The sequence below is a fragment of the Phyllobates terribilis genome, unplaced genomic scaffold (assembly GCF_046119375.1).
Source record: "Phyllobates terribilis strain yellow unplaced genomic scaffold, ASM4611937v1 Scaffold_5__5_contigs__length_657084704, whole genome shotgun sequence".
Classification (NCBI taxonomy): Eukaryota; Metazoa; Chordata; class Amphibia; order Anura; family Dendrobatidae; genus Phyllobates; species Phyllobates terribilis.
In genome coordinates, this window is record NW_027362765.1 from 44,225,202 (window position 1) to 44,249,770 (window position 24,569).

A 24,569-nucleotide genomic window follows, 5' to 3' on the forward strand; every position below is an offset into this window, starting at 1 on the left:
AATTTTTTTAGAAGGAATCCTCAACCGCAGATTCTTAGAGGACAACCAAACCATGTCACCAATAGCAAATAAAACCTCTTGCCGTTTCCTATCAAAGTACCTCTTAGATTTTTTGTTAGCCTCCTGAAGATTACCACGCACATCCGTCCAAACTCTCTCCAAATCACCGGAAAAACTCTCCTCCTCAGGCACAGCCGATACCAATTTGGAGAATGACCCAAAAGACAGATGTCTCCCAGAACAACAAAAAAAAGGCGAACAACCAGCAGAAGAGGATGTATGGTTGTTAAGAGCAAATTCAGCAAGTGGCAGAAACTCAGACCACCCCTCCTGATTGTCTGCCACAAAACAACGCAAGAACTGCTCAACATCCTGATTCTTCCTTTCTGTCTGGCCATTAGACTCAGGATGATATCTGGATGAAAACGACAAATGAACTCCCAACCTATCACAAAAAGCATGCAAAAAAGAGCCACGAACTGAGGTCCCCTATCGGAAACAATGTCAGTAGGAACGCCATGTAGTCGGACAATTTCCTTGACAAAGGCCTTAGCGAGTGTCTTAGCGCAGGGCAGGTTGATGAAAGGAACCAAGTGACACATCTTGCTAAAACGGTCCACGACCACCCAGATGACTGTGAAACCCTCATAGGTCAGTAATAAAGTTCATAGCCAGATGTGTCCAAGGTGCACTAGGAACCTCCAGAGGGCAAAGCAACCCCGCTGCAGGAGTATGTGAAGACTTAGATCTAGCACACACCGTACATTGACGCACCCACTTAATGACTTCCTTCTGCCATCCAGGCCACCAAAAACTGCGACCCACAAGTCTCTTGGTCTCAGAAATTCCTGGATGACCTGCCAACCGAGACTCATGACACTCAACAAATAAATCTCTCCTAAAGGTCCTAGGCACAAACAACCTCCCATGGGGAGTGTTAGATGGGGCATTCTCCTGTGCTTTAAGAATCTCATCTTCCAAAAAGGAGTCCAATGCAGCAATCACAACACCTTCTTGTAAAATGCTCCCCTCCTCCTCAGCACCGACCATGGGAGAAAAGCTGCGAGACAAAGCATCAGCTTTAACATTCTTGGTACCCGGGATGTAAGGAACGGAAAAATTAAACCGCGAGAAAAAAAGTGCCCACCTAGCCTGACGGGCATTCAAACGCTTGGCAGCATCAAGATAGATCAGATTTTTATGATCAGTGAAAACCTGAAAGGGAAATTCAGCACCTTCCAAGAGATGACGCCAGTGTTCAAATGCGAGTTTAATAGCCAGCAATTCAAGATTACCAATATCGTAATTAAGTTCAGTCTCAGAAATTTTTTTTGAAAAAAAGGCACAGGGATGTACTCCATCCTTGTTTTTCTGAGACAACACCGCACCGACTCCCACCGAAGAAGCATCAACCTCAACCAAAAATGGCTTAGTCACATCAGGCTGCATAAGGATGGGAGCAGAGCTGAACCTCTCCTTTAGAAACACAAAAGCTTCAATGGCCTCAGTAGTCCACTGAACCGCATTAGCACCTTTCCTGGTGAGATCGGTCAGTGGTTTGACAATAATAGAAAATTTTTTAATGAATTTTCTGTAATAATTGGCGAAACTCAAAAACCTCTGTATCGATTTCAAACCAATAGGCCTAGGCCATTCCTGCACAGCTTGAACTTTCACCGGGTCCATCTCAAAGCCCTCGCTGGAGATAATGTAGCCCAAAAAAACTAATTCTCTGTACAGCGAACTCACATTTCTCCAGCTTAGTAAAAAGCGAATTGTCAATTAATAACTGTAATACCTCACATACGCTCCGCCAATGAGACTCCAGATCCGGTGAATAAATCAAAAGGTCATCCAAATACACAACCACATTTTTGCCGATCAACGGTCTAAGGATGTCATTAATAAGATTCTGAAAAAATGCTGGAGCATTGGTAAGACCAAAAGGCATAACCAGATTCTCAAAATGACCCACAGGAGTGTTAAAAGCAGTCTTCCATTCATCACCCTCCTTCATGCGCAACAAATTGTGTGCCCCCCGGAGATCAATTTTAGAGAACCACTTGGCCCCCACTAACTGGTTAAACAAATCAGGAATCAATGGCAGTGGGTAAGGATTGCGTACAGTAATTTTATTAATCTCACGAAAATCCAGACAAGGACGTAAACCGCCGTCCTTTTTTTTAACAAAAAAAAATCCAACAGCCACAGGAGACTTGGAAGGCCTAATGTGACCGGCGGCCAAGCTTGTCTGTATGTATTCCTCCAAAGCCTTTCTCTCAGGAATAGTAAGATTAAATAAACGACTTTTAGGAAGAGTCTCTCCAGGGACAAATTCAATGGTACAATCATAGTCTCTATGGGGAGGCAAAATTTGTGACTCCTCCTCAGAAAAAACTCTCCAAAAATCCTGAATAGGTACAGGTAATTCCTCTTTTTCCACCGCAGCAATACGTCTGTTACAACACTTGTAATAACATTTAGGGCTCCAGGACTTAATTTCATTGGTAGAAGCAAAAAACACTGCACAGCTGTTTAAAGTGGTGCACGAGTAGGGGCCGAACCCATACTATACTGAAAATAACCTCGGCACTCAATGGATATGAAAGAATATGATATTTTATTATAATATGCAGTCCAAATTATAAGTAAACGTTTCGGTCCACATTGACCTTCATCAGTATTGCTGCAAAATACAAGTAATGCAGTACAGAGATTAAATACAACATACATTTGAACATAAATTGAACTAGATGGGGAAAAAAAGGGGAATGGGAGACGGTATAGGGTGCTGCCTATGATCGCGGAAGCAAGCAACTAGGGGAGACCTACCAGACTGCCAGTGAAAGTGTGCGTGGCTGAACGGCCCGGACAAAGAGTCTCTAAGGCTACCTAGAAGCATACAAATGTCAAGGTAAGAGGCTGGTAGTACTGGAGTGTAAAGGGGAGAGACAAGGAGTACTATACCTGAGCGATGTCCTGTGTATGGCCTGGACTACGCGGTATCCCCCGCTAGTAGAGAGCGCTGCCATAAGGTATGGAAGGCATATATTTATAGGGCAAAACTAATTGAATAGAACGCTGCAGAACGCGCCGGCGCGGAAGCGGAAGTGACGTCACCGGATGTGACGATATGGGTGATGCGTGCGGTCCAGAGGCTTGCGTTCCACACTAATAGGAAGTGACTGGGCGTGCGCTACCGCTGTGGAACCAGAGGAGGGACTGGATAGGAGGGCAGGAACAGAGGGCAAGGAGATCTAAGAGGGAAGGAAACAAAGAATAAATAAATGCATACCAATGCAGTAGCCAATTGTAGACAGAGTACAGTAAGGCTGTGTGCCCACGTAGCATTTTTCAAGCGTATATGCTGCGGAATTTCCGCAGCGTAAATGCTTGAAAAACGCATGTATATCCGCACCCCATGGTCCCCAATGGGATTCCGCAAGTTCTATGCACATGCTGCGGATTTTTCCGCAGCGTTTATGCCGCGTTCAAAAATCCGCAGCATGTCATTTAATTTTGCGTTTCCGCAAGCGGAATTGCCTTTGTCCAATGCATAAAAAACGCAAGGCAATTCCGCATGTGGAAAACGCGTGATAAACGCGCGAAAAATGCGCGATAAACGCGTGCGGAATTCCGCATGCGTTTTTCCGGGAGAGGACTTGCATTTATGCAGCAGAAATTTTCTGCTTCATAAATGCAACGTGGGCACATAGCCTAATATTGACATAAGATCATACAGGGAAAATACAGTATTTGTGCAACATTTTATACAAGTCAAAACAGCAATCATGGAGCATAATAATAAGGAGTACCCAATTTTATGATCATAATACCTGGATAAATCCCAGGGGGGGGCTGTATATAAGGTTATAATGATGTGTGAAACAAAGAGAAAACTATGCCTAGTGGATGCAATCTTACATAAAAGCTGATAAATCGTATTCCCTATTCAGACCCTTAGGGGTTCTGGATTCCAGCTCGTGGATCCAGAAAGCTTCTCTCTTTTTTAGGAGTGTGATACGATCACCACCTCTGCGTGGTGGTGGTACCTGTTCCAGAACTTGGAACCTTAGTTGTGAGATATTGTGTCCTTTTGTAATAAAATGGTGGGGAATGGGTAGTAGCATATTTTTACATCTTATGGTAGATTTGTGTTTGGAGATACGATCTTTCACCGATTGCGTGGTTTCACCAATGTAGATCATGCCGCATGGGCATTTAATAAGATAGACCACGAATGAACTGTCGCACGTAAAATAGTCTTTGATGGTGTATCTCTTACCTGTCTGAGGATGGGAAATGGAATTACCCTTAAGGACATTATTGCACTGGTGGCAATGTAGGCACGGGAATGTGTCCGTTTTTGGATTCTGGAGGAAACGTTGCGTCTGCCCAGTTATACTACCACCAATATCCGCGCGTACTAGCGCGTCTTTAATGTTGGGAGCTCTTTTGAAGCAGGGCATGAAGGGTTGTTTGAATGAGGGTATGGTTGGATATGCTTCTTGTAGTAAGTTCCAGTGTTTTTTGATGGCTTTATGAAGAAGATAGGCATATGGATGGAACGTATGGACAAAGGGAACTCGTTCCTTTTTGTTCGTAGTTGAACCTCCAGTTGAGTTCCTCATACTGGTTTGGAGAGCGGAGGATGGGTAACCCCGTTCTCTAAATTTAGATTGCATCTCCTGGAGTCTTAGGGCTCTAGTGTCTGGATCTGTGACAATGCGTTCAACCCTTTTGAATTGGGACCTGGGGATGGATGTTATCATGGGTTTGGGGTGATTGCTGGTGAAGTGTAGTAAACCATTTCGATCCGTGGGTTTACGAAAGAGGTCTGTACTCAGGCGCCCCTCGGTGTCTTTCAACACCAGGGTGTCTAGAAAACTGATCTTAAATGGATCCTGGGTCATGGTGAAACCAAGATCAGGCCAAGCCGAATTGAGGAAATTGTAGAACAGTTTGAGGGACTCCAATGGGCCGTCCCAAATGCAAAAAATATCGTCAATAAATCTTTTCCATATGACAGAATGTGTCTGAAACAGAGGGTGTGAGTAAACCATCCGGTTTTCAAAGGTAGCCATATAGCAATTTGCATAAGGGGGGGGCCACATTGGAGCCCATTGCGGTGCCCTTGATCTGGAGATAGTAGGAGTCTCCGAACAGGAAGTAGTTTTTGGTGAGAACCAATGTGAGTAACTCAATGGAAAGGTCTATAACCCGGGGATCTATTAATGAATCAGTCATGAGAGTTTTGACTGTTTCTATACCGGTGTCATGAGGTATGGGCGTGTACAGGTTTCTGACGTCAAAAGTGACTAGCAGTGCGTCAGAGGGCACTTGTCCCACCTCTTTAAGGGCCGTAAGAAAGGCCCCAGTGTCCAGAAGATAGGCAGGGCTTTTCTGGGTGAGGGGAGTTAAGATTTTCTCCAAGAAAATAGCCAATGGAGAGAGGAGAGAATCTGTGGAGGCTACGATCGGTCGGCCCGGTGGGTTCGTCAAACTTTTGTGTATCTTGGGTAATGTGTAGAAGACTGGTGTGACCAGATGAATCTTTGTTAGAAATTCGCATGTTTTGGTATCTATAACTCCGGCTCCAGCAAATCGGCCAATAGTTGTGTTGATCAGCTTGCTGAACTGGAGGGTGGGATCATGTGGTAGACGGCGATAAGTGGTGGTATCGTTTAATTGCCGTTCAATTTCAGTGATGTATTGTGCTCTATCCATGACCACTATTGCTCCCCCCTTGTCAGCTGGTTTGATGATATTTTTGTCCTCTTTTAGAATTTTGAGGGCCTGTTGGTCTAGGGATGATAGGTTGGATTCATAGTGTAGCCTGCCCCTGTCTGCTCTGGACCTCAGGTCCTTGAATGCACTGTCAACAAAACCAATAAAAGTTTCGAGGGCATGTGAGCCTTGGGGTGGTCTATATGAACTACGGGTGTAAAGGCCAAGACTTTTGGAAGTGATGGCTACCTGAGGATCTGAGGGATGGACTGAGAGGGGATGAGAGATATTAGGAGAGTTAGGTTGGGCAAAATGAACCTTGAGTCTGAGTGACCGATAGAACCTTTGGAGTTCCATCTCCAGTTTGAAAGTATTGGGGCGGTAAGAGGGACAAAAGGAAAGGCCTTTCTGTAATAGAGTTGTTTGAGCTCTATTCAAGGTTTTAGATGATATATTTACCACCAGGGGCGTTGTGTCTGGGAGCGAGTTATCCTGGTGAAATCCATGCCGCCTCTGGTGCTGCCCGCCTCTTCTCGTCTTCTTCGGGATGGGCGTCTCTTGTATTGTCCTAAAAAACGAGAAGAGGAAAAGGATTGATCTCTTCTGTCTTTCTCCGAGCCCGAAGAGGAGACGTCGGTGGATGAGTGGATATAACGGCGAGAGCTTCCACCCGCCGGATGTCTCTCCTGCCATCGGTAAACTCGTTGTAGTTCGTAGTCCTCAGTATCTCTCTGGAATTTGAGTCTTTTTCTGGCCTCGGTCTCCTTTCGGTGTAGGTCAATATTGGTGTTAATCTTGGCTTGCAAAGTAGACCACTCCTCAGCGTTGATTGAGGATGTAAGTTGTCTTTCGGTATCCTTGATCTGGTCCCTCGTGGAAGAAATGGCCTTGTGTAAAAAATCTACAGTTAATGTCATGAGATCAAGTGAACATTTATTTAAAATCTGTTCAAAGCGGTTGCAGTAATCCGGTAGATCGGAGAATAAGGTGGGTCTCAAGGGTACTCTAAGACCTCTGGGAATGCGTTGGACCCTCAGATATTCTGTGATGGTGGCACAGTGGAGCTCAAGATTTGTGAGATGTCTCTGTTCCTTTTCCAGATCACGACCCCTGGTTTCTCTTGGGGGGACCCTCAAAAAGTCACAAGGTATATTAACTTGTGCTAGTATAGAAGAAGCTTCTTCCGCATTTTTCCCCCTTTTTTTTCCCCCTTTTTGTCCCCATCTAGTTCAATTTATGTTCAAATGTATGTTGTATTTAATCTCTGTACTGCATTACTTGTATTTTGCAGCAATACTGATGAAGGTCAATGTGGACCGAAACGTTTACTTATAATTTGGACTGCATATTATAATAAAATATCATATTCTTTCATATCCATTGAGTGCCGAGGTTATTTTCAGTATAGTATGGGTTCGGCCCCTACTCGTGCACCACTTTAAACAGCTGTGCAGTGTTTTTTGCTTCTACCTGATTTACCGTTCCACTAGCACGCTGTTGGGATATGACTTCCAACACTTTTTCCTACAATGCGGAAGAAGCTTCTTCTATACTAGCACAAGTTAATATACCTTGTGACTTTTTGAGGGTCCCCCCAAGAGAAACCAGGGGTCGTGATCTGGAAAAGGAACAGAGACATCTCACAAATCTTGAGCTCCACTGTGCCACCATCACAGAATATCTGAGGGTCCAACGCATTCCCAGAGGTCTTAGAGTACCCTTGAGACCCACCTTATTCTCCGATCTACCGGATTACTGCAACCGCTTTGAACAGATTTTAAATAAATGTTCACTTGATCTCATGACATTAACTGTAGATTTTTTACACAAGGCCATTTCTTCCACGAGGGACCAGATCAAGGATACCGAAAGACAACTTACATCCTCAATCAACGCTGAGGAGTGGTTTACTTTGCAAGCCAAGATTAAAACCAATATTGACCTACACCGAAAGGAGACCGAGGCCAGAAAAAGACTCAAATTCCAGAGAGATACTGAGGACTACGAACTACAACGAGTTTACCGATGGCAGGAGAGACATCCGGCTGGTGGAAGCTCTCGCCGTTATATCCACTCATCCACCGACGTCTCCTCTTCGGGCTCGGAGACAGACAGAAGAGATCAATCCTTTTCCTCTTCTCGTTTTTTAGGACAATACAAGAGACGCCCATCCCGAAGAAGACGAGAAGAGGCGGGCAGCACCAGAGGCGGCATGGATTTCACCAGGATAACTCGCTCCCAGACACAACGCCCCTGGTGGTAAATATATCATCTAAAACCTTGAATAGAGCTCAAACAACTCTATTACAGAAAGGCCTTTCCTTTTGTCCCTCTTACCGCCCCAATACTTTCAAACTGGAGATGGAACTCCAAAGGTTCTATCGGTCACTCAGACTCAAGGTTCATTTTGCCCAACCTAACTCTCCTAATATCTCTCATCCCCTCTCAGTCCATCCCTCAGATCCTCAGGTAGCCATCACTTCCAAAAGTCTTGGCCTTTACACCCGTAGTTCATATAGACCACCCCAAGGCTCACATGCCCTCGAAACTTTTATTGGTTTTGTTGACAGTGCATTCAAGGACCTGAGGTCCAGAGCAGACAGGGGCAGGCTACACTATGAATCCAACCTATCATCCCTAGACCAACAGGCCCTCAAAATTCTAAAAGAGGACAAAAATATCATCATCAAACCAGCTGACAAGGGGGGAGCAATAGTGGTCATGGATAGAGCACAATACATCACTGAAATTGAACGGCAATTAAACGATACCACCACTTATCGCCGTCTACCACATGATCCCACCCTCCAGTTCAGCAAGCTGATCAACACAACTATTGGCCGATTTGCTGGAGCCGGAGTAATAGATACCAAAACATGCGAATTTCTAACAAAGATTCATCTGGTCACACCAGTCTTCTACACATTACCCAAGATACACAAAAGTTTGACGAACCCACCGGGCCGACCGATCGTAGCCTCCACAGATTCTCTCCTCTCTCCATTGGCTATTTTCTTGGAGAAAATCTTAACTCCCCTCACCCAGAAAAGCCCTGCCTATCTTCTGGACACTGGGGCCTTTCTTACGGCCCTTAAAGAGGTGGGACAAGTGCCCTCTGACGCACTGCTAGTCACTTTTGACGTCAGAAACCTGTACACATCCATACCTCATGACACCGGTATAGAAACAGTCAAAACTCTCATGACTGATTCATTAATAGATCCCCGGGTTATAGACCTTTCCATTGAGTTACTCACATTGGTTCTCACCAAAAACTACTTCCTGTTCGGAGACTCCTACTATCTCCAGATCAAGGGCACCGCAATGGGCTCCAATGTGGCCCCCCCCTTATGCAAATTGCTATATGGCTACCTTTGAAAACCGGATGGTTTACTCACACCCTCTGTTTCAGACACATTCTGTCATATGGAAAAGATTTATTGACGATATTTTTTGCATTTGGGACGGCCCATTGGAGTCCCTCAAACTGTTCTACAATTTCCTCAATTCGGCTTGGCCTGATCTTGGTTTCACCATGACCCAGGATCCATTTAAGATCAGTTTTCTAGACACCCTGGTGTTGAAAGACACCGAGGGGCGCCTGAGTACAGACCTCTTTCGTAAACCCACGGATCGAAATGGTTTACTACACTTCACCAGCAATCACCCCAAACCCATGATAACATCCATCCCCAGGTCCCAATTCAAAAGGGTTGAACGCATTGTCACAGATCCAGACACTAGAGCCCTAAGACTCCAGGAGATGCAATCTAAATTTAGAGAACGGGGTTACCCATCCTCCGCTCTCCAAACCAGTATGAGGAACTCAACTGGAGGTTCAACTACGAACAAAAAGGAACGAGTTCCCTTTGTCCATACGTTCCATCCATATGCCTATCTTCTTCATAAAGCCATCAAAAAACACTGGAACTTACTACAAGAAGCATATCCTACCATACCCTCATTCAAACAACCCTTCATGCCCTGCTTCAAAAGAGCTCCCAACATTAAAGACGCGCTAGTACGCGCGGATATTGGTGGTAGTATAACTGGGCAGACGCAACGTTTCCTCCAGAATCCAAAAACGGACACATTCCCGTGCCTACATTGCCACCAGTGCAATAATGTCCTTAAGGGTAATTCCATTTCCCATCCTCAGACAGGTAAGAGATACACCATCAAAGACTATTTTACGTGCGACAGTTCATTCGTGGTCTATCTTATTAAATGCCCATGCGGCATGATCTACATTGGTGAAACCACGCAATCGGTGAAAGATCGTATCTCCAAACACAAATCTACCATAAGATGTAAAAATATGCTACTACCCATTCCCCACCATTTTATTACAAAAGGACACAATATCTCACAACTAAGGTTCCAAGTTCTGGAACAGGTACCACCACCACGCAGAGGTGGTGATCGTATCACACTCCTAAAAAAGAGAGAAGCTTTCTGGATCCACGAGCTGGAATCCAGAACCCCTAAGGGTCTGAATAGGGAATACGATTTATCAGCTTTTATGTAAGATTGCATCCACTAGGCATAGTTTTCTCTTTGTTTCACACATCATTATAACCTTATATACAGCCCCCCCTGGGATTTATCCAGGTATTATGATCATAAAATTGGGTACTCCTTATTATTATGCTCCATGATTGCTGTTTTGACTTGTATAAAATGTTGCACAAATACTGTATTTTCCCTGTATGATCTTATGTCAATATTACTGTACTCTGTCTACAATTGGCTACTGCATTGGTATGCATTTATTTATTCTTTGTTTCCTTCCCTCTTAGATATCCTTGCCCTCTGTTCCTGCCCTCCTATCCAGTCCCTCCTCTGGTTCCACAGCGGTAGCGCACGCCCAGTCACTTCCTATTAGTGTGGAACGCAAGCCTCTGGACCGCACGCATCACCCATATCGTCACATCCGGTGACGTCACTTCCGCTTCCGCGCCGGCGCGCTCTGCAGCGTTCTATTCAATTAGTTTTGCCCTATAAATATATGCCTTCCATACCTTATGGCAGCGCTCTCTACTAGCGGGGGATACCGCGTAGTCCAGGCCATACACAGGTCACCGCTCAGGTATAGTACTCCTTGTCTCTCCCCTTTACACTCCAGTACTACCAGCCTCTTACCTTGACATTTGTATGCTTCTAGGTAGCCTTAGAGACTCTTTGTCCGGGCCGTTCAGCCACGCACACTTTCACTGGCAGTCTGGTAGGTCTCCCCTAGTTGCTTGCTTCCGCGATCATAGGCAGCACCCTATACCGTCTCCCATTCCCCTTTTTTTCCCCATCTAGTTCAATTTATGTTCAAATGTATGTTGTATTTAATCTCTGTACTGCATTACTTGTATTTTGCAGCAATACTGATGAAGGTCAATGTGGACCGAAACGTTTACTTATAATTTGGACTGCATATTATAATAAAATATCATATTCTTTCATATCCATTGAGTGCCGAGGTTATTTTCAGTTAATTTCATTGGTAGACCAATCCAGTACAGGATTGTGCAATTTTAACCAGGGTAACCCCAAAATTACCGGAGAAGGCAAATTATTTAATACCACCAAATCCAGATTCTCTTCGTGAACACCATTAATAGTGAGGGAAAATTCACAGACCTTGTGAGTAACACATTTCAAGGGAGAGCCATCGACAGAAACCACAGCAATTGGGGATGACAAAGGTTTGGGTTTTAATTCAGATCACATTCAGAGTAGAACCACAATCCACAAATACCCGAAATTCAATTAATTCTTCCTGAGCAGCAGTAGTAGCAGAAAGAAATACACCCTTAGTATTTAAACAGGCTATTCGGGTGTAACTGACCTTTTTTTTTTGTCTTTGTTCATACGCAGCACACAGTTCTTAATAAAATGGTCAGATTTCCCGCAATAAAAGCACAAACCTTCAGAATACCTGCGGTCTTTTTCCTGAGAGCGGGGTGCCATCGCCCCAATCTCCATCGGCTCTCCAATGTCAGTACAGACCCTCTCAAGACTCGGAGCTGACATGGCAGAGGATTTACTCTCATTAACCCTTGCACGCAGTCTCCTGTCCACCCGTATAGCTAATTGCATTGCCTCCTGCAAGTTTCCAGGTGTGGGATAAGTAATCAGCAAATCCTTAACCCTTTCACCTAGCCCCGCAAGAAACAAACTTTTCAAAGCTGAATCGTTCCACCCCACCTGGGCAGACCACCGACGGAAGTGAGAACAATAATTTTTCACATTACCTGATCCCTGCCTCAAACGTCTCAATTCAGTCTCAGCTGATGAGACACGATCAGGATCATCATACAACAAACCCAAAGCAGAAAAAAAACTATCCACTGATCTAAAGCATGGATCACTAGGTTGGAGAGAAAAGGCCCATCCCTGAGGTTCTTTGCGCAAAAGTGACATTATGAACCCAATGCGCTGTGATTCATCACCAGAGGATCTGGGTCTCAAACGAAAATACAACAAACAAGCATTTTTAAAGGAAAAAAAATTGAAAATACAACAAACAAGCATTTTTAAAGGAAAAAAAATTCTTGTTGATCACCAAAAAATAAATCAGGCAAACGTACCTTTGGCTCCACAAAATGTGCTCCAGAACAGCTACTCACGTGTTGTTGGAGCTCGGCCAACTCCAGAGAGAGTCCCTGCAGGCGTTGAGCCAAATCCTGAACCGATACCATGATGGAAACTGGAAGTCTTTCCTTAGAGATATTTTTGGGCTGGACTTACTGTTATGATCTGCTACAAGCACTAAGGAAAGAAAGGAGATCTGTCCCTACAATAGAACTAAGCTAGATCCCTACGATGTAACGGGGAACCTGATCCTGCGATCAGACCCGCTAAAGTCCTCGGCTAGTCTGTACGAAGACCTATAGATGCAAGGGAGGGATCCCTACAAGAACTAGGGACTGGGATAAAGTTGGACACCTCCTAGCAGAAATTGTAGCAGTAAAAGACAAACACACAACATAGAACATAAAGGTCCGAAGACCTAGCTAAACTGACTGAGAAAGGTAACTAAGCACCAGGTTAGCTTAAGAGTAGAAATTACAATGAAGTCCAGCAAGGCCAGGAGGGCGGAGCAGGATTAAATAGGCAAAAAAGGTCATGTGACCAGCAAGATAGTTTTTTTCTAACAGGAGAGTTCTAACAACGACCCCTTGGTGGTCCTTTGGGCCTCGGGGTCTGCAGGACAAGGTGGGAGATCCTTCCCCTTCCTTACCAAGAATCTCAACCTTTTTCTTAGACAAAGCAATAGATCTCTTCATTTATCATCCATACCAGGCCCTTTAACACCAGTTTATGACAATTCAGCTTTTCCAGCGGGCTTTAACAAAACAATCTTCTTAAACATAAAGACTCACACCCTATATTCTATGATTTTATAAATCAATCTGGAATGAGACCATTGCAAGACATTTACCTTGGTAGAGAGCCTCCTGCGGGCTCGTGGTTCTTTTATGAAAATCTAAAAAGTTACATTAATTTGATAAACAGACAGATATTTTCAGACCTCTCACTCCATTTGAAACCCTTAACATATCAAAGAGCCCTCTAGACCACAGCGTCTCCTCACTTTATAAATTATACCAAGAGGGTCAAATCTCCCCACAAAATTTCCCTCTGTTCTTTACAAAATGGGAGAGAGACCTCAAAAGACCTTTATCACTAGGGGATAGTTCTAAAATCCTTTTGTTCACGTTTAGGTCGTCGCTATGCTCAGTATCACAGGAGAGAAGTTTTAAGGTTTTATCAAGGTGGTACAGATGTCCGGACACCATCCACTCTATGTACCCCACAACTCCAGATACGTGATGGAGATGTCTTGAGGACAGTGGTTCATTTACACACATCTGGTGGTCATGTCCATCTATCAAGAACCTGTGGATGACTATACTTGATCTCTACACATAGGATTCACCCCTCAATAGAATTGGCCCTATTATCGTTAAGTGACATCTCAATTTCCAGATTTAAGAAAGGCTTGGTTAGACACTTCCTCACAGCGGCTAGGAATCTTATCCCGAGATATTGGAAACAAGATAGAATGCCACCACGTTCGGAATTTGTGCCCGAACTTAATAACATTTATAGAATGGAACTCCTGATAGGCCAAATCGATGGAAACTCAGACAAGATTTATAGCACCTGGGCCCCGTGGACTGCCTTCAGAGAAACCCAAGATTTAAACACTTGGCTGAGTTGAACTTTGACATGCGTTCTGGAGCAAACAGCACTCTGCTTTCCACTCTGGCTTTATCAAAATTCATAAACTGGTCATTTTAAACAATAAAGTGGCCTAGTCTCATCCAGGGCAACCTGAGCGGCCTACCCGGAGAAGAGATTCAACATTTCAACCTCCCAAGCCCCTTCTTTCCTACCTCCTCATTCCTCAATTTCTAATCTCTCATTCTCTCTCTCACTCCTTTTTTCACTTTACCTCCCTCTGAAGCTACTTTTCTTCTCATATATCATTATGTTGATATTACTGCATTATTGTTTTAATCTAGAATACTGTTAATACGGATTTATAATTTTATTCTAATGGTTATCCAATCATATGTGACACACTGTGTACTTGATTATATATGTACAACTACTAGGAATGTCACATTTTGTAAATGTTCTTCAATTAATGATTGTTATTAATTTTCTCAATAAAGTCTTGATTTATGAAAAAAAACAAAACAAAGATATCTAAAAAAGTGACCTATCAAATTCCATGCAGTCAAGTGAAGACCATTTACCTGTAGGTGGCAGACTGGACCTTGACTGAGTGTATTCAGGATCTCTCGCAGGATCCATGGATCGGTGATTGAAATCAGCCTCATCCACGAGAACTATGGTCTTTTGGGCCAGAATGGAGCCATCAGGATTACTCTTGCCCGATCCTTCCTGATCTTCGTCAGTACCGCTGGAATCAGCATTACTGGTAGAAAGGCATTGATCTAGCCTAAGTCTCATGCAATCTGGAAGGCATCTACTATATGAAGATTTTCCCTGGGATTTAACAAGCAAAATTTCTTTAACTTCCTGTTTCGCATGTTTGCAAATATGTCTATACTCGGAAGACCCCATGGGTCCCCCATTCACCTTGTCTTAGTTGACTACGGATTAGGAAGTCTGCCTTGTCGTTCGCTTTCCCTTCTATGTGCAGCGCTATTAATTAAGATAGATGTGTTTCTGCTATCTGGAAAATTTGCTCTGTTACCGCTATCAGGGAGCAGTTATTTGATTGAGAGATGAGAGAAATTTTACTGCCAGAAGTATTTTCATGTTGAAGGAATTCCACCTCTTGGGTTTTGACCAAACACCTTGGATTAAACTCAGATGTGTGCCCCATCCTTTTGGACTTGCATCTGTGGATGACTTCTGAAACATGAGTTACCCATGCGACCCCTTTTGACGGATTCTCCATGCTTAACCACCAATGGAGCATGCCACTGAAGAAAGATTTAATCTTCCTTCCAAACACCGTTTCAGTGCTCTTTCACCTACCAGTATCTCTTGCTTTAACTGTCTGGTATGCAATTGAGCCCATAGTACCGCTGGAATACATGAAGTGAGGGTTCCCAATAACGACATTGCTTTTCTGAGAGTCATGGTAGGGTTGTTTATTGCTTCCGATACCAAGCATGAAACCTTCCCTTTCTTCTCTTCTGGTAGATAACAGCTCTGTCCCAAACCCAAAAAGATTTGGACTTTTGAAGGAACTGGTCTTGACTTTTTCAGGTTCAGGAGTCAGCCTTACTCCTCCAGGGTGGCTCTTACCATTGTTAGCTGAAATTCACAATGTTCTATTGATGTGCCGACAATCAGGAAATCGTTCAGGTATGAAATTACTAGAGTATTTTGTTTCTGAAGGTGCGCTGTCATTTCGGCTATAATTTCTGTGAAGACCTTCGGGGCCATCGACAGACCAAAGGGCAGAGCCCTGAACTGAAAATGCCTGACCTGCTTATTTATCGATAGGGTTACTCTTAGGAACCTCTGGTCTCTTGTATGGATCGGAACACGGTAGTATGCATCCTTTAGGTCCAGCAAACTCATGTAACAGAAGTTTTGTAGTCAATTTTATTGACTTCATTTTGGTAGGCAGATATTTCAGGAATTTGTCTTCAAATTGATGATGGTTCTTAAGGTGCCATCCAGCTTCTTTATCAAGAAAAGGGACGAATAGAAACCCCTCCTGTCCTTCTCCACTGGTACTTCTATGAGAACATGTTTTTGAACAAGAACCAAAACTTCTGATTCCATGGCTGGTCCCCCAAAAATCTTCAGGGAGATGTTACCGCAAAGGTCTGTGGAGGAACAGTCCGAAACTCCAATTTCAGGCCCAACTCCACTATATTTAGAATCCAGCCATTGGATGAGATTCTAGCCCAGGCAGGGAAGAAGAGGGAAAGCCTTCCCTCTACCTGGAAAATGGCATCACTGGAATGACTTCCCCGCCCCCCCCTTCCCGAGGTGCGACCCACAAACATTAACCCTCTGTTTTTACTTCTCTTTTACTCCCATTTTTCTTGAGCCCTGGGAGGTCTTTTCTGTCTGTACCTTCTCCTCCAAAAGGACCTTTTGATTTTAGAATGGACATTGCCTGCTCAGCATTTAAGCCGTAGAGCTCTATGGGCTGCGTTGGAAAGGCCTACTGACCTGGGCGCCATTCTCACCGAGTCTGCAGAAGCATCTGCTAGGAATGCTGCTGCTCCACGCATTAACGGTAGAGTGGCCAGGATATTTTCTCTATCTCATCCTTCAGTTTACTCCAGTTGGTACATGTCTTAGGTATTCATCAGCCTTCCTATCTAAGGGATCTTTAAGAACTCCCACGTCTTCAAAGGGTAGTGTAGATTTTTTCGATGATTTGGTCACTGCCACATCTATCTTCGGAGCCTTATCCCAAGGGGTGGTCTCGTCTTCCTCAAAGAGATATCTCCTTTTTGATAGTGAGGGCTGCTTTTCCTGCTCCAACCCCCACCAAACATAATGCCCTACACCGATTTAGGGGCTTTAGCATCTACGATGCCCATGGTAGCCCTTACACCTTTGACCAATCTATCTCTGTCTGCTACGAGGAAGCATGGTCTTCCTCCTGTACCACCATCAGAGGACGAAGAGGAAGAAGTACCAGAAGACCCACATTCTCCTGACTTCACTGATTCATCCAAGTCAGATGACAACATCCTGATTTTCTTTATCCCTGGCTATCACATTTGTGATGGATTACAGATTTGAGGGAATTTTTAACCTTTGCCCTAATAACAGATTTTAAATTTAGGCAAAATTCGGGGATTCCTCACATATGGTCTTTTGAATACATGCTGAACAGAGTTTCTTCTGCCACGAGCTGGGTAACGCTTCTCTGCAAATCGCACACTCCTTAATTTTATGCTTTGTTCTACACTTCTTAGGTCTTTCCTAGCAATTAAACAACAAAAGAAAAGGACTTTATTACCAGTGTGAACTTTCACGAAGATCACTCACCACTCAGCCATTAGTAAGGGTACCAGTTTCGGAGATAGGATAAAATCACCCGAGTGTTCTCCACTGGAGGCAGTAGATCCATCCTGATCCACTCTGGTTCGCTGGTTTAACTGCCGCTTCCAGTGTTTCTTCTATCACTCGTGCAACTGCCACTGCTGCTACTGCTGTTCTTCCATAGGCACACTGGAGGGGGAGCTGGAGCTAAACTCGCTCTCTGGCTGTCTCAATCCCATTCAAATGAGGGACCAATACAGCTTCTCCCTCCACATGGACGCATTCTCCGGAACACCCCAAAAAAGAAATAAGCATTTCTGGGTCGGAAGTCATTGGCGCGCTCTTAATCAGCGCACACCCCTTCCCAGTGCGCCCCACGCAGACGCAGACCTGGGACAACGCGGAGGCGGGCAGACACATGGAAATTTTCCAGAATCTCCACACTAGAGCTCCAGGCACAGAAGCTCTTCTTGGCGACCAGGTCAAGTCTGGGTAAGCTTCTTCAGCACCAAATTTCTTCAAATGTAGGTTCCCCTCAAGGACAGCAAACCAACCGATACGGGGCGCGGTTCTGCCCTGTCCTTTTTACTTATTAGGTACCGGTCCTTCATGGGCGGATTGCCTCTCTCGTGTGGTGAAAGGTCCGTTTTAACTAAAGGACATTGTAATATTGTGATTTATCCAAACTTATGCTGTTAACATTTATTTTAATTTGAAAATCCTTGAAAATAATTAAAGGGGTTGTTCAGTACTTTATATTACCCCACAATGTAGGCCCCGGGGGCCCCTAAGGATTTTTGTAATTACCTTATGTTGCAGATAATGCCTGTGAGCGGCGCTATCACTGGCCGCTCACAGGCATCAACGTGACCCCCGGCTGCAGCCGGCTCGGACATCCGCTGATGTCACGACAAGTGCTGGCAGCAGCCGGGGATCTTTGTCTTCTGTGTTCCAGGTGGATGCCAGGCTGTGGGCCGATTACCCCCCCTCCCACCCGCGTCACACCCGGCATCCACCTCATGCTCTGCCTCTCCCCATTCATTGGGAAAGCGCGCTGTGGATGCTGGGTGTGACGCGGATGGGGGGGGGGGGGTAACTCAGCATCCACCGCGGGGACCCCAGCACGGACTCACGCCTCACTTGTCGTGATGTCAGCGCTGGGTCACATGATGCCTGTGAGCGGCCACCGATAGCGCCGCTCACAGGCGTTATCAGCAACGTAAGGTAATTACAAAAAGTCTTAGGGGCCCCGGGGAGAGGGGGGGGGGGGATTATATAGTACTGTACAACTTCTTTAAAAAGAAGCAGCTAGTTCAGGAGGACATATCCATCACGTTATTTTTTTTTTCTATTGGCAGATTTCAGCTGTATTCTTATATACTTAATTTGTTGTGAAATACTTAATTTGTTGTGAATAGCAATATTATATTTTCATTCTTATATATTAAGCATTTTGGCAGAAAGGGAAATGTAAAGATGAAAAGCCTGAAAGATCACCGAGCTCAGAACATGTAACACAAAATTTTAAATGACCAATAATATTGCAGCCAAAATAAGGTGCTCGAAAAAAAAATCAACTGAAATAGACAGTATTAATGACCCGATGTTTATGGGGGTGGCTATAAGTACCAAAGCAGAACTAAATTTCAAGAAAATGGTATATTGTACATTCCCATTACTCTAGGGGGAACTCAAAAGCCTGGTCTGACAACACCTTCTGATGAAGGCGGGCACCAAAATGTGCATCAGGGCTGGTGTAATCCAAGCAGGAGAACACAACTATGGATAAATCCCTATTTAGACTACTGTAAATGTTTATGGTCACTTTAGAATCTGTTTACCTCTCTGTATATTTAGACCTTCTATGGATTCTCTTTAGTTATTTGATCTTTTGATATCCAATCTAATATTCATTAATCTTGTATGTTAATATTCACCTCCTCTGTATATGGAACTTATATCTTTATACATTTATAATCACTAGTTTAACTTTGTTTTCACACAACCTCAAAAATTACATTAGACTTTATGTCTCCTCCATCTGTACTTGTCACCATTTCTTCTGTCTTTTCACCTTTTGATATATTTTGACTATCAATAACATAAATATTTATATTCAGCTAGAAAATGAGAAGATTTTGTGACTTCTCTGCATTTAGTGGTTACTACTCACCTGTACTGTTATCTGTAGGAGTCTCCTCTTTACACCGCTCATCACCCCTCACATATGTCTCTGTAGTATTAATATGGGTCAGATCTTTACCCTGAAACAAATATTGTAAAAGTCACAGACAGATGGAGAAGTCACATCTATGATCAGCTCTAATTCTGCCATCTCCACCATTCTCATCACACTAGTATAAAACATATAATACTGGAGGATAAAACAAGACTGAGCACAAGACCTTCACAGTCGTCTACACATCATAGGAGAGCTCTCATGGCACCTTCACTCCATCTACCTGATGATCCTGAGGAACATTGGGATTTTCTTGTTTACAGTCCTGTGGAAGAAGAGAACAGGGACATCTCTCTGGTGTTGTCCTCTTACTGGATAGAACTAGAGGAAATACATACACAGGGACTGAATTCATTCTTTACATACAGATAATTATAAGCCGTGTGTATTTAGTACTGTCCGTTACCTGGTGATATGAGGGGCTGGGGAACCTCCATCATGACGTCCTTGTACAGATCTTTGTGTCCTTCTAAATACTCCCACTCCTCCATGGAGAAATAGATGGTGACATCCTGATACCTTATAGGAACCTGACACATACAATGATTCAGTCAACCCCCCAATACATTCATAGCGTTACTGTGTTCCCAGCAGTGTCACCTCTCCAGTCATCAGCTCAATCATCTTGTAGGTGAGTTCTAGGATCTTCTGGTCATTGATGTCCTCATGTATCAGGGGATGAGGTGGAGGCCCCGTGTCTGGGCCTAGGAGTCTTCCACATCCCTCAGGCACAAGGTCCTGATGACGCTCACTTGAGGTATTTACTAGTATGTAGTCCTGGTCATGGAGAAACACATTAATAAATCTCACTACAGACATTTCCAGGGTCCTCACCTCTCCAGTTCTGTCCATCTATTATTCCCATAGATAAGAATGATGTAATGTGACGTCATCAGAATCTCTCACCTCTCCAGTAAGCCGGAAGAGGATCTCTAGGGTGAGGTGTAATATCCTCTCCGCCATCTTGTCCCTGTCTCTATCCATTCTTGATGGGTCAATGAAGAAAATTTTCTTATATAAAATCTCCACTGAGAGGATCCGATATTGTAAGAACCTGAATAGCAAGAAGATGAACCGATATAAAATCAGAAAGATCCCAACTTAATAACACGATTACTGGAAATAATATGGAAAAACATATGAGGAGATATAAAGGAGCTCCTCAATATTTAAGGATTCAGTATGTTACACCTTCACATGATAGGAAATACAGTGCCTTGTGAAAGTATTTGGCCCCCTTGAACTTTTCTGCCTTTTGCCACATTTCTGGCTTCAAACATAAAGATATAAAATTCTAATTTTTTTGGGAAGAATCAACAACAAGTGGGACACAATCGTGAAGTGGAACAAAAATTTATTGGACATTTTAAACTTTTTAAAAAAATGAAAAACTGAAAAGTGGGGCGTGCAATATCATTTGGCCCCTTTACTTTCAGTGCAGCAAACTCACTCCAGAAGTTCACTGCGGATCTCTGAATGATCCAATGTTGTCCTAAATGACTGGTAATGATAAATAGAATCCACCTGTGTGTGATCAAGTCTCCATATAAATGCACCTGCTCTGTGATAGTCTCAGGGTTCTGTTTCAAGTGCAGAGAGAATCATGAAGACCAAGGAACACACCAGGCAGGTCCGAGATACTGTTGTGGCGAAGTTTAAAGCCGGATTTGGATACAAAAAGATTTTCCCAAGTTTAAAACATGTCAAGGAGCACTGAGCAAGCGATCATATTGAAAGGGAAGGAGTATCAGACCACTGCAAATCTACCAAGACCCGGCCGTCCCTCTAAACTTTCATCTCGAACAAGGAGAAGACTGATCAGAGATGCAGCCAAAAGGCCCATGATCACTCTAGATGAACTGCAGAGATCTACAGCTGAGGTGGGAGAGTCTGTCCATAGGACAACAATCAGTCGTACACTGCATAAATCTGGCCTTTATGGAAGAGTGGCAAGAAGAAAGCCATTTCTCAAAGATATCCATAAAAAGTCTCGTTTTGAAGTTTGCCACAAGCCACCTGGGAGACACACCAAACATGTGGAATAAGGTGCTCTGGTCAGATGAAACCAAAATCGAACTTTTTGGCCACAATGCAAAACGATGTTTGGCGTAAAAGCAACACAGCTCATGACCCTCAAAACACCATCCCCACTGTCAAATATTGTGGTGGCAGCATCCAGGTGTTAGAATGGCCAAGTCAAAGTCCAGACCTGAATCCAATCGAGAATCTGTAGAAAGAGCTGAAAACTGCTGTTCACAAACGCCCTCATTCCAACCTCAATGAGCCCGAGCTGTTTTGCAAGGAAAAATGGGCAAGAATTTCAGACTCTCGATGTGCAAAACTGATAGAGACATACCCCAAGCGACTTGCAGCTGTAATCACAGCAAAAGGTGGCGCTACAAAGTATTAACTCAAGGGGGCCGAATAATACTGCACGCCCCACTTTTCAGTTTTTACATTTTTTTAAAAAAAGTTTAAAATATCCAATAAATTTCGTTCCACTTCACGACTGTGTCCCACTTGTTGTTGATTCTTCCCAAAAAACTTAGAATTTTATATCTTTATGTTTGAAGCCAGAAATGTGGCAAAAGATAGAAAAGTTCAAGGGGGCCAAATACTTTCACAAGGCACTGTATATCCTAAAGGGAGTCATGTGCACTATTGATATTTATAGATTGTGTATTATTGGGATTTCTAATGGAGAGATGATGGGGGATCCAATATTTGTGTGAGCCACTTATAATACAATTGAAATATAAGAAAAATCAAGTACGCCCTCTTTGAATTCTAAGGTTCCACTTATCGAGGCATAATAAAAACATCTGGTCCTTATAACATCTTAAAATTGAGTAAGGCTGAGTTCACACGATGCGTTTTTCATGCGTTTCCGCGGCGTTTTTGCAGTTGCGTAAACGCCGCGGAAACGCATGAAAAACGCATGGTAGAAGGGCAGCAATGTTCCCCAATGGAAATCCGCATGTGCTGTGCCCATGATGCGGATTTTTCCGCAGCGTAAACGCTGCGGTCAAAAATCCGCAGCATGTCAATTAATTTTGCGGAAACGCTGCTCTTTTGCCGCCATTGACTTGCATTAGACCGCATGGAATCCGCATCACTGTATATGTTGATGCGCTTTTCATGCGGTCTAATGTGCGGATGGTACCCGGGTGTGGATGAGAGGACTCTCATCCAGACCCAGGTACCATTAAAAAAAAAAGAACAAAATAAAAAATATATATATTCTCACCTTCTGACGGCGCACGCTGCGTCCTGCTGGCTTCCCGGGCACTTCGCGGTTGAATGAAGAAGGACCTTCGCTGACGTCAGAGTCATGTGACGGGTCACGTGACGCTGACGTCGGAAGGTCCTAAAGTCTTCACTGCCGGCAGCCGGGACCGATGAAGCAGAACACCGGGGGCCATCAGAGGGTAAAGTATAGATTTATTTTTTATTTTTTGACATTTTTCACACACTATATAAATCCATTCCGGTTGCATGGATTTATATAGTGTAAAGTTGACAAGCACTTTCCAAGTGATGCTAAAATCGCTTGGGAAGCGCTTGTCAACCCGCATGCGGAAATGAAAGTGAAGACCGCTTCATTTCCGCATGTCCCTGGCAGGAAACCGCATGTACAATCCGCATGCTTTTTTTCCTGCCAGAGAGATGCAGAAACGCTCAGGAAAAAATCCTGAGCATTTCTGCATCGTGTGCACATACCCTTACTTCAAAAATAACCAACAAGGATATGAACAACTAAGGGCCCTTACAAATAAACAACCAGAAAGACAAAAAAAAAATAAAAACAATAACTTTATTAATAATGTATCAAAAACAGGGCACTACAAACAAACAAGAAATACAAGGGTCAGAAGGCCAAAATGGTCAATACATCAAGGTAATAAAAAAACAATGTTGGTACGCAGGGGGAAAAATGGGGGCTACACTAGCTGTATAGATTCCATTTCTTACCGCGGAGGTTGGCACCCTAGAATGGCGATATGGCACCCTCGCTCATCGTAGTATGTCCCTGAGTAACCCGAATATAGAATTGCTTTGGCTACCTGGCTACAATCCATCTCCCCAATAAAAAAAACTACAACGTCAAATGAACAACAATGAATTGCACACTACACCAGGTCATTATTTAAATCACAAAACATAGGTCATAACTTAGAAGCAATCAGTGATAAATTAAGTACACCCCATGAATCAATAGCATGTAGAATCACTTTTAGCAGCAACAACTTGCAGTAATGACTTTCTTTGCCAGTTTCTCAATGCATTTTGAAGCCCCACTTTGACCCACTTTTCTTTACAAATATCCCTTAGGCTATGTGCACACGATGCAGAAATGCTCAGGATTTTTTCCTGAGCGTTTCTGCATCTCCCTGGCAGAAAAAAACGCATGCGGATTGTACATGCGTTTTCCTGCCAGGGACATGCGGAAATTAAGCGGTTACCCACTGACATTTCCGCATGTGGATTGACAAGCGCTTTCCAAGCGATTAGCATCACTTGGAAAGTGCTTGTGACAACTAGGTCACACTATATAAATCCATGCAAACAGCATGGATTTATATAGTGCGACCCGAGAGAGTGGTAAAAATAAAAAAATAAATGTATACTTACCCTCCGATGGCCCCCGGTGTCCCGCTCACTCCGTTCTCCCTTGCTGGCAACAGTGAATTGAAAGACCTGCCGACGTCAGCGTCACGTGACCCGTCACATGACTCTGACGTCAGCGCAGGTCCTTCAACTCACTGCAAAGTGCGGGGAACCAAGCAGGAGCGGTGCGCGGGCCGACAGAAGGTAAGTATACATTTATTTTTTATTTTATTCTTGTTTTTACAGCTTTTTTATGGTACCTGGGTGTGGAGGAGAGTCTCATCTTCTCCATACTCGGGTACCATCCGCACATTAGAACGCGCCAATAACACAAGTACAAATGCAGTCTTGCGGTATTGGCGCATTCTAATGCAAGTCAATGGCGGCGAAAACGCCGCGCTTCCGCAAAATTAATGGACATGCAGCGGATTTTTGAGAGCAGAATAAACGCTGCGGAAAAATCCGCAGCATGGGCACAGCACATGCGGATTATCATTGGGGAACA

The 24,569-nt window shown here is 43.8% G+C and overlaps 1 protein-coding gene across 1 annotated transcript in view; it reads right to left on the reverse strand.

Moving 5' to 3' along the window:
* The window catches only part of LOC141271877 (uncharacterized), a 52,819-nt gene that overhangs the window by 18,287 nt on the left and 9,963 nt on the right, over positions 1-24,569 (reverse strand). The window contains exons 2-6 of the mRNA XM_073682079.1: positions 20,363-20,510; positions 20,057-20,233; positions 19,863-19,986; positions 19,680-19,777; positions 19,391-19,481 (exon numbers count right to left, since the gene is read on the reverse strand). Coding sequence (XP_073538180.1) covers positions 19,391-19,481; positions 19,680-19,777; positions 19,863-19,986; positions 20,057-20,233; positions 20,363-20,510 — 638 coding nt within the window. The remainder of the gene's footprint in view (positions 1-19,390; positions 19,482-19,679; positions 19,778-19,862; positions 19,987-20,056; positions 20,234-20,362; positions 20,511-24,569) is intronic.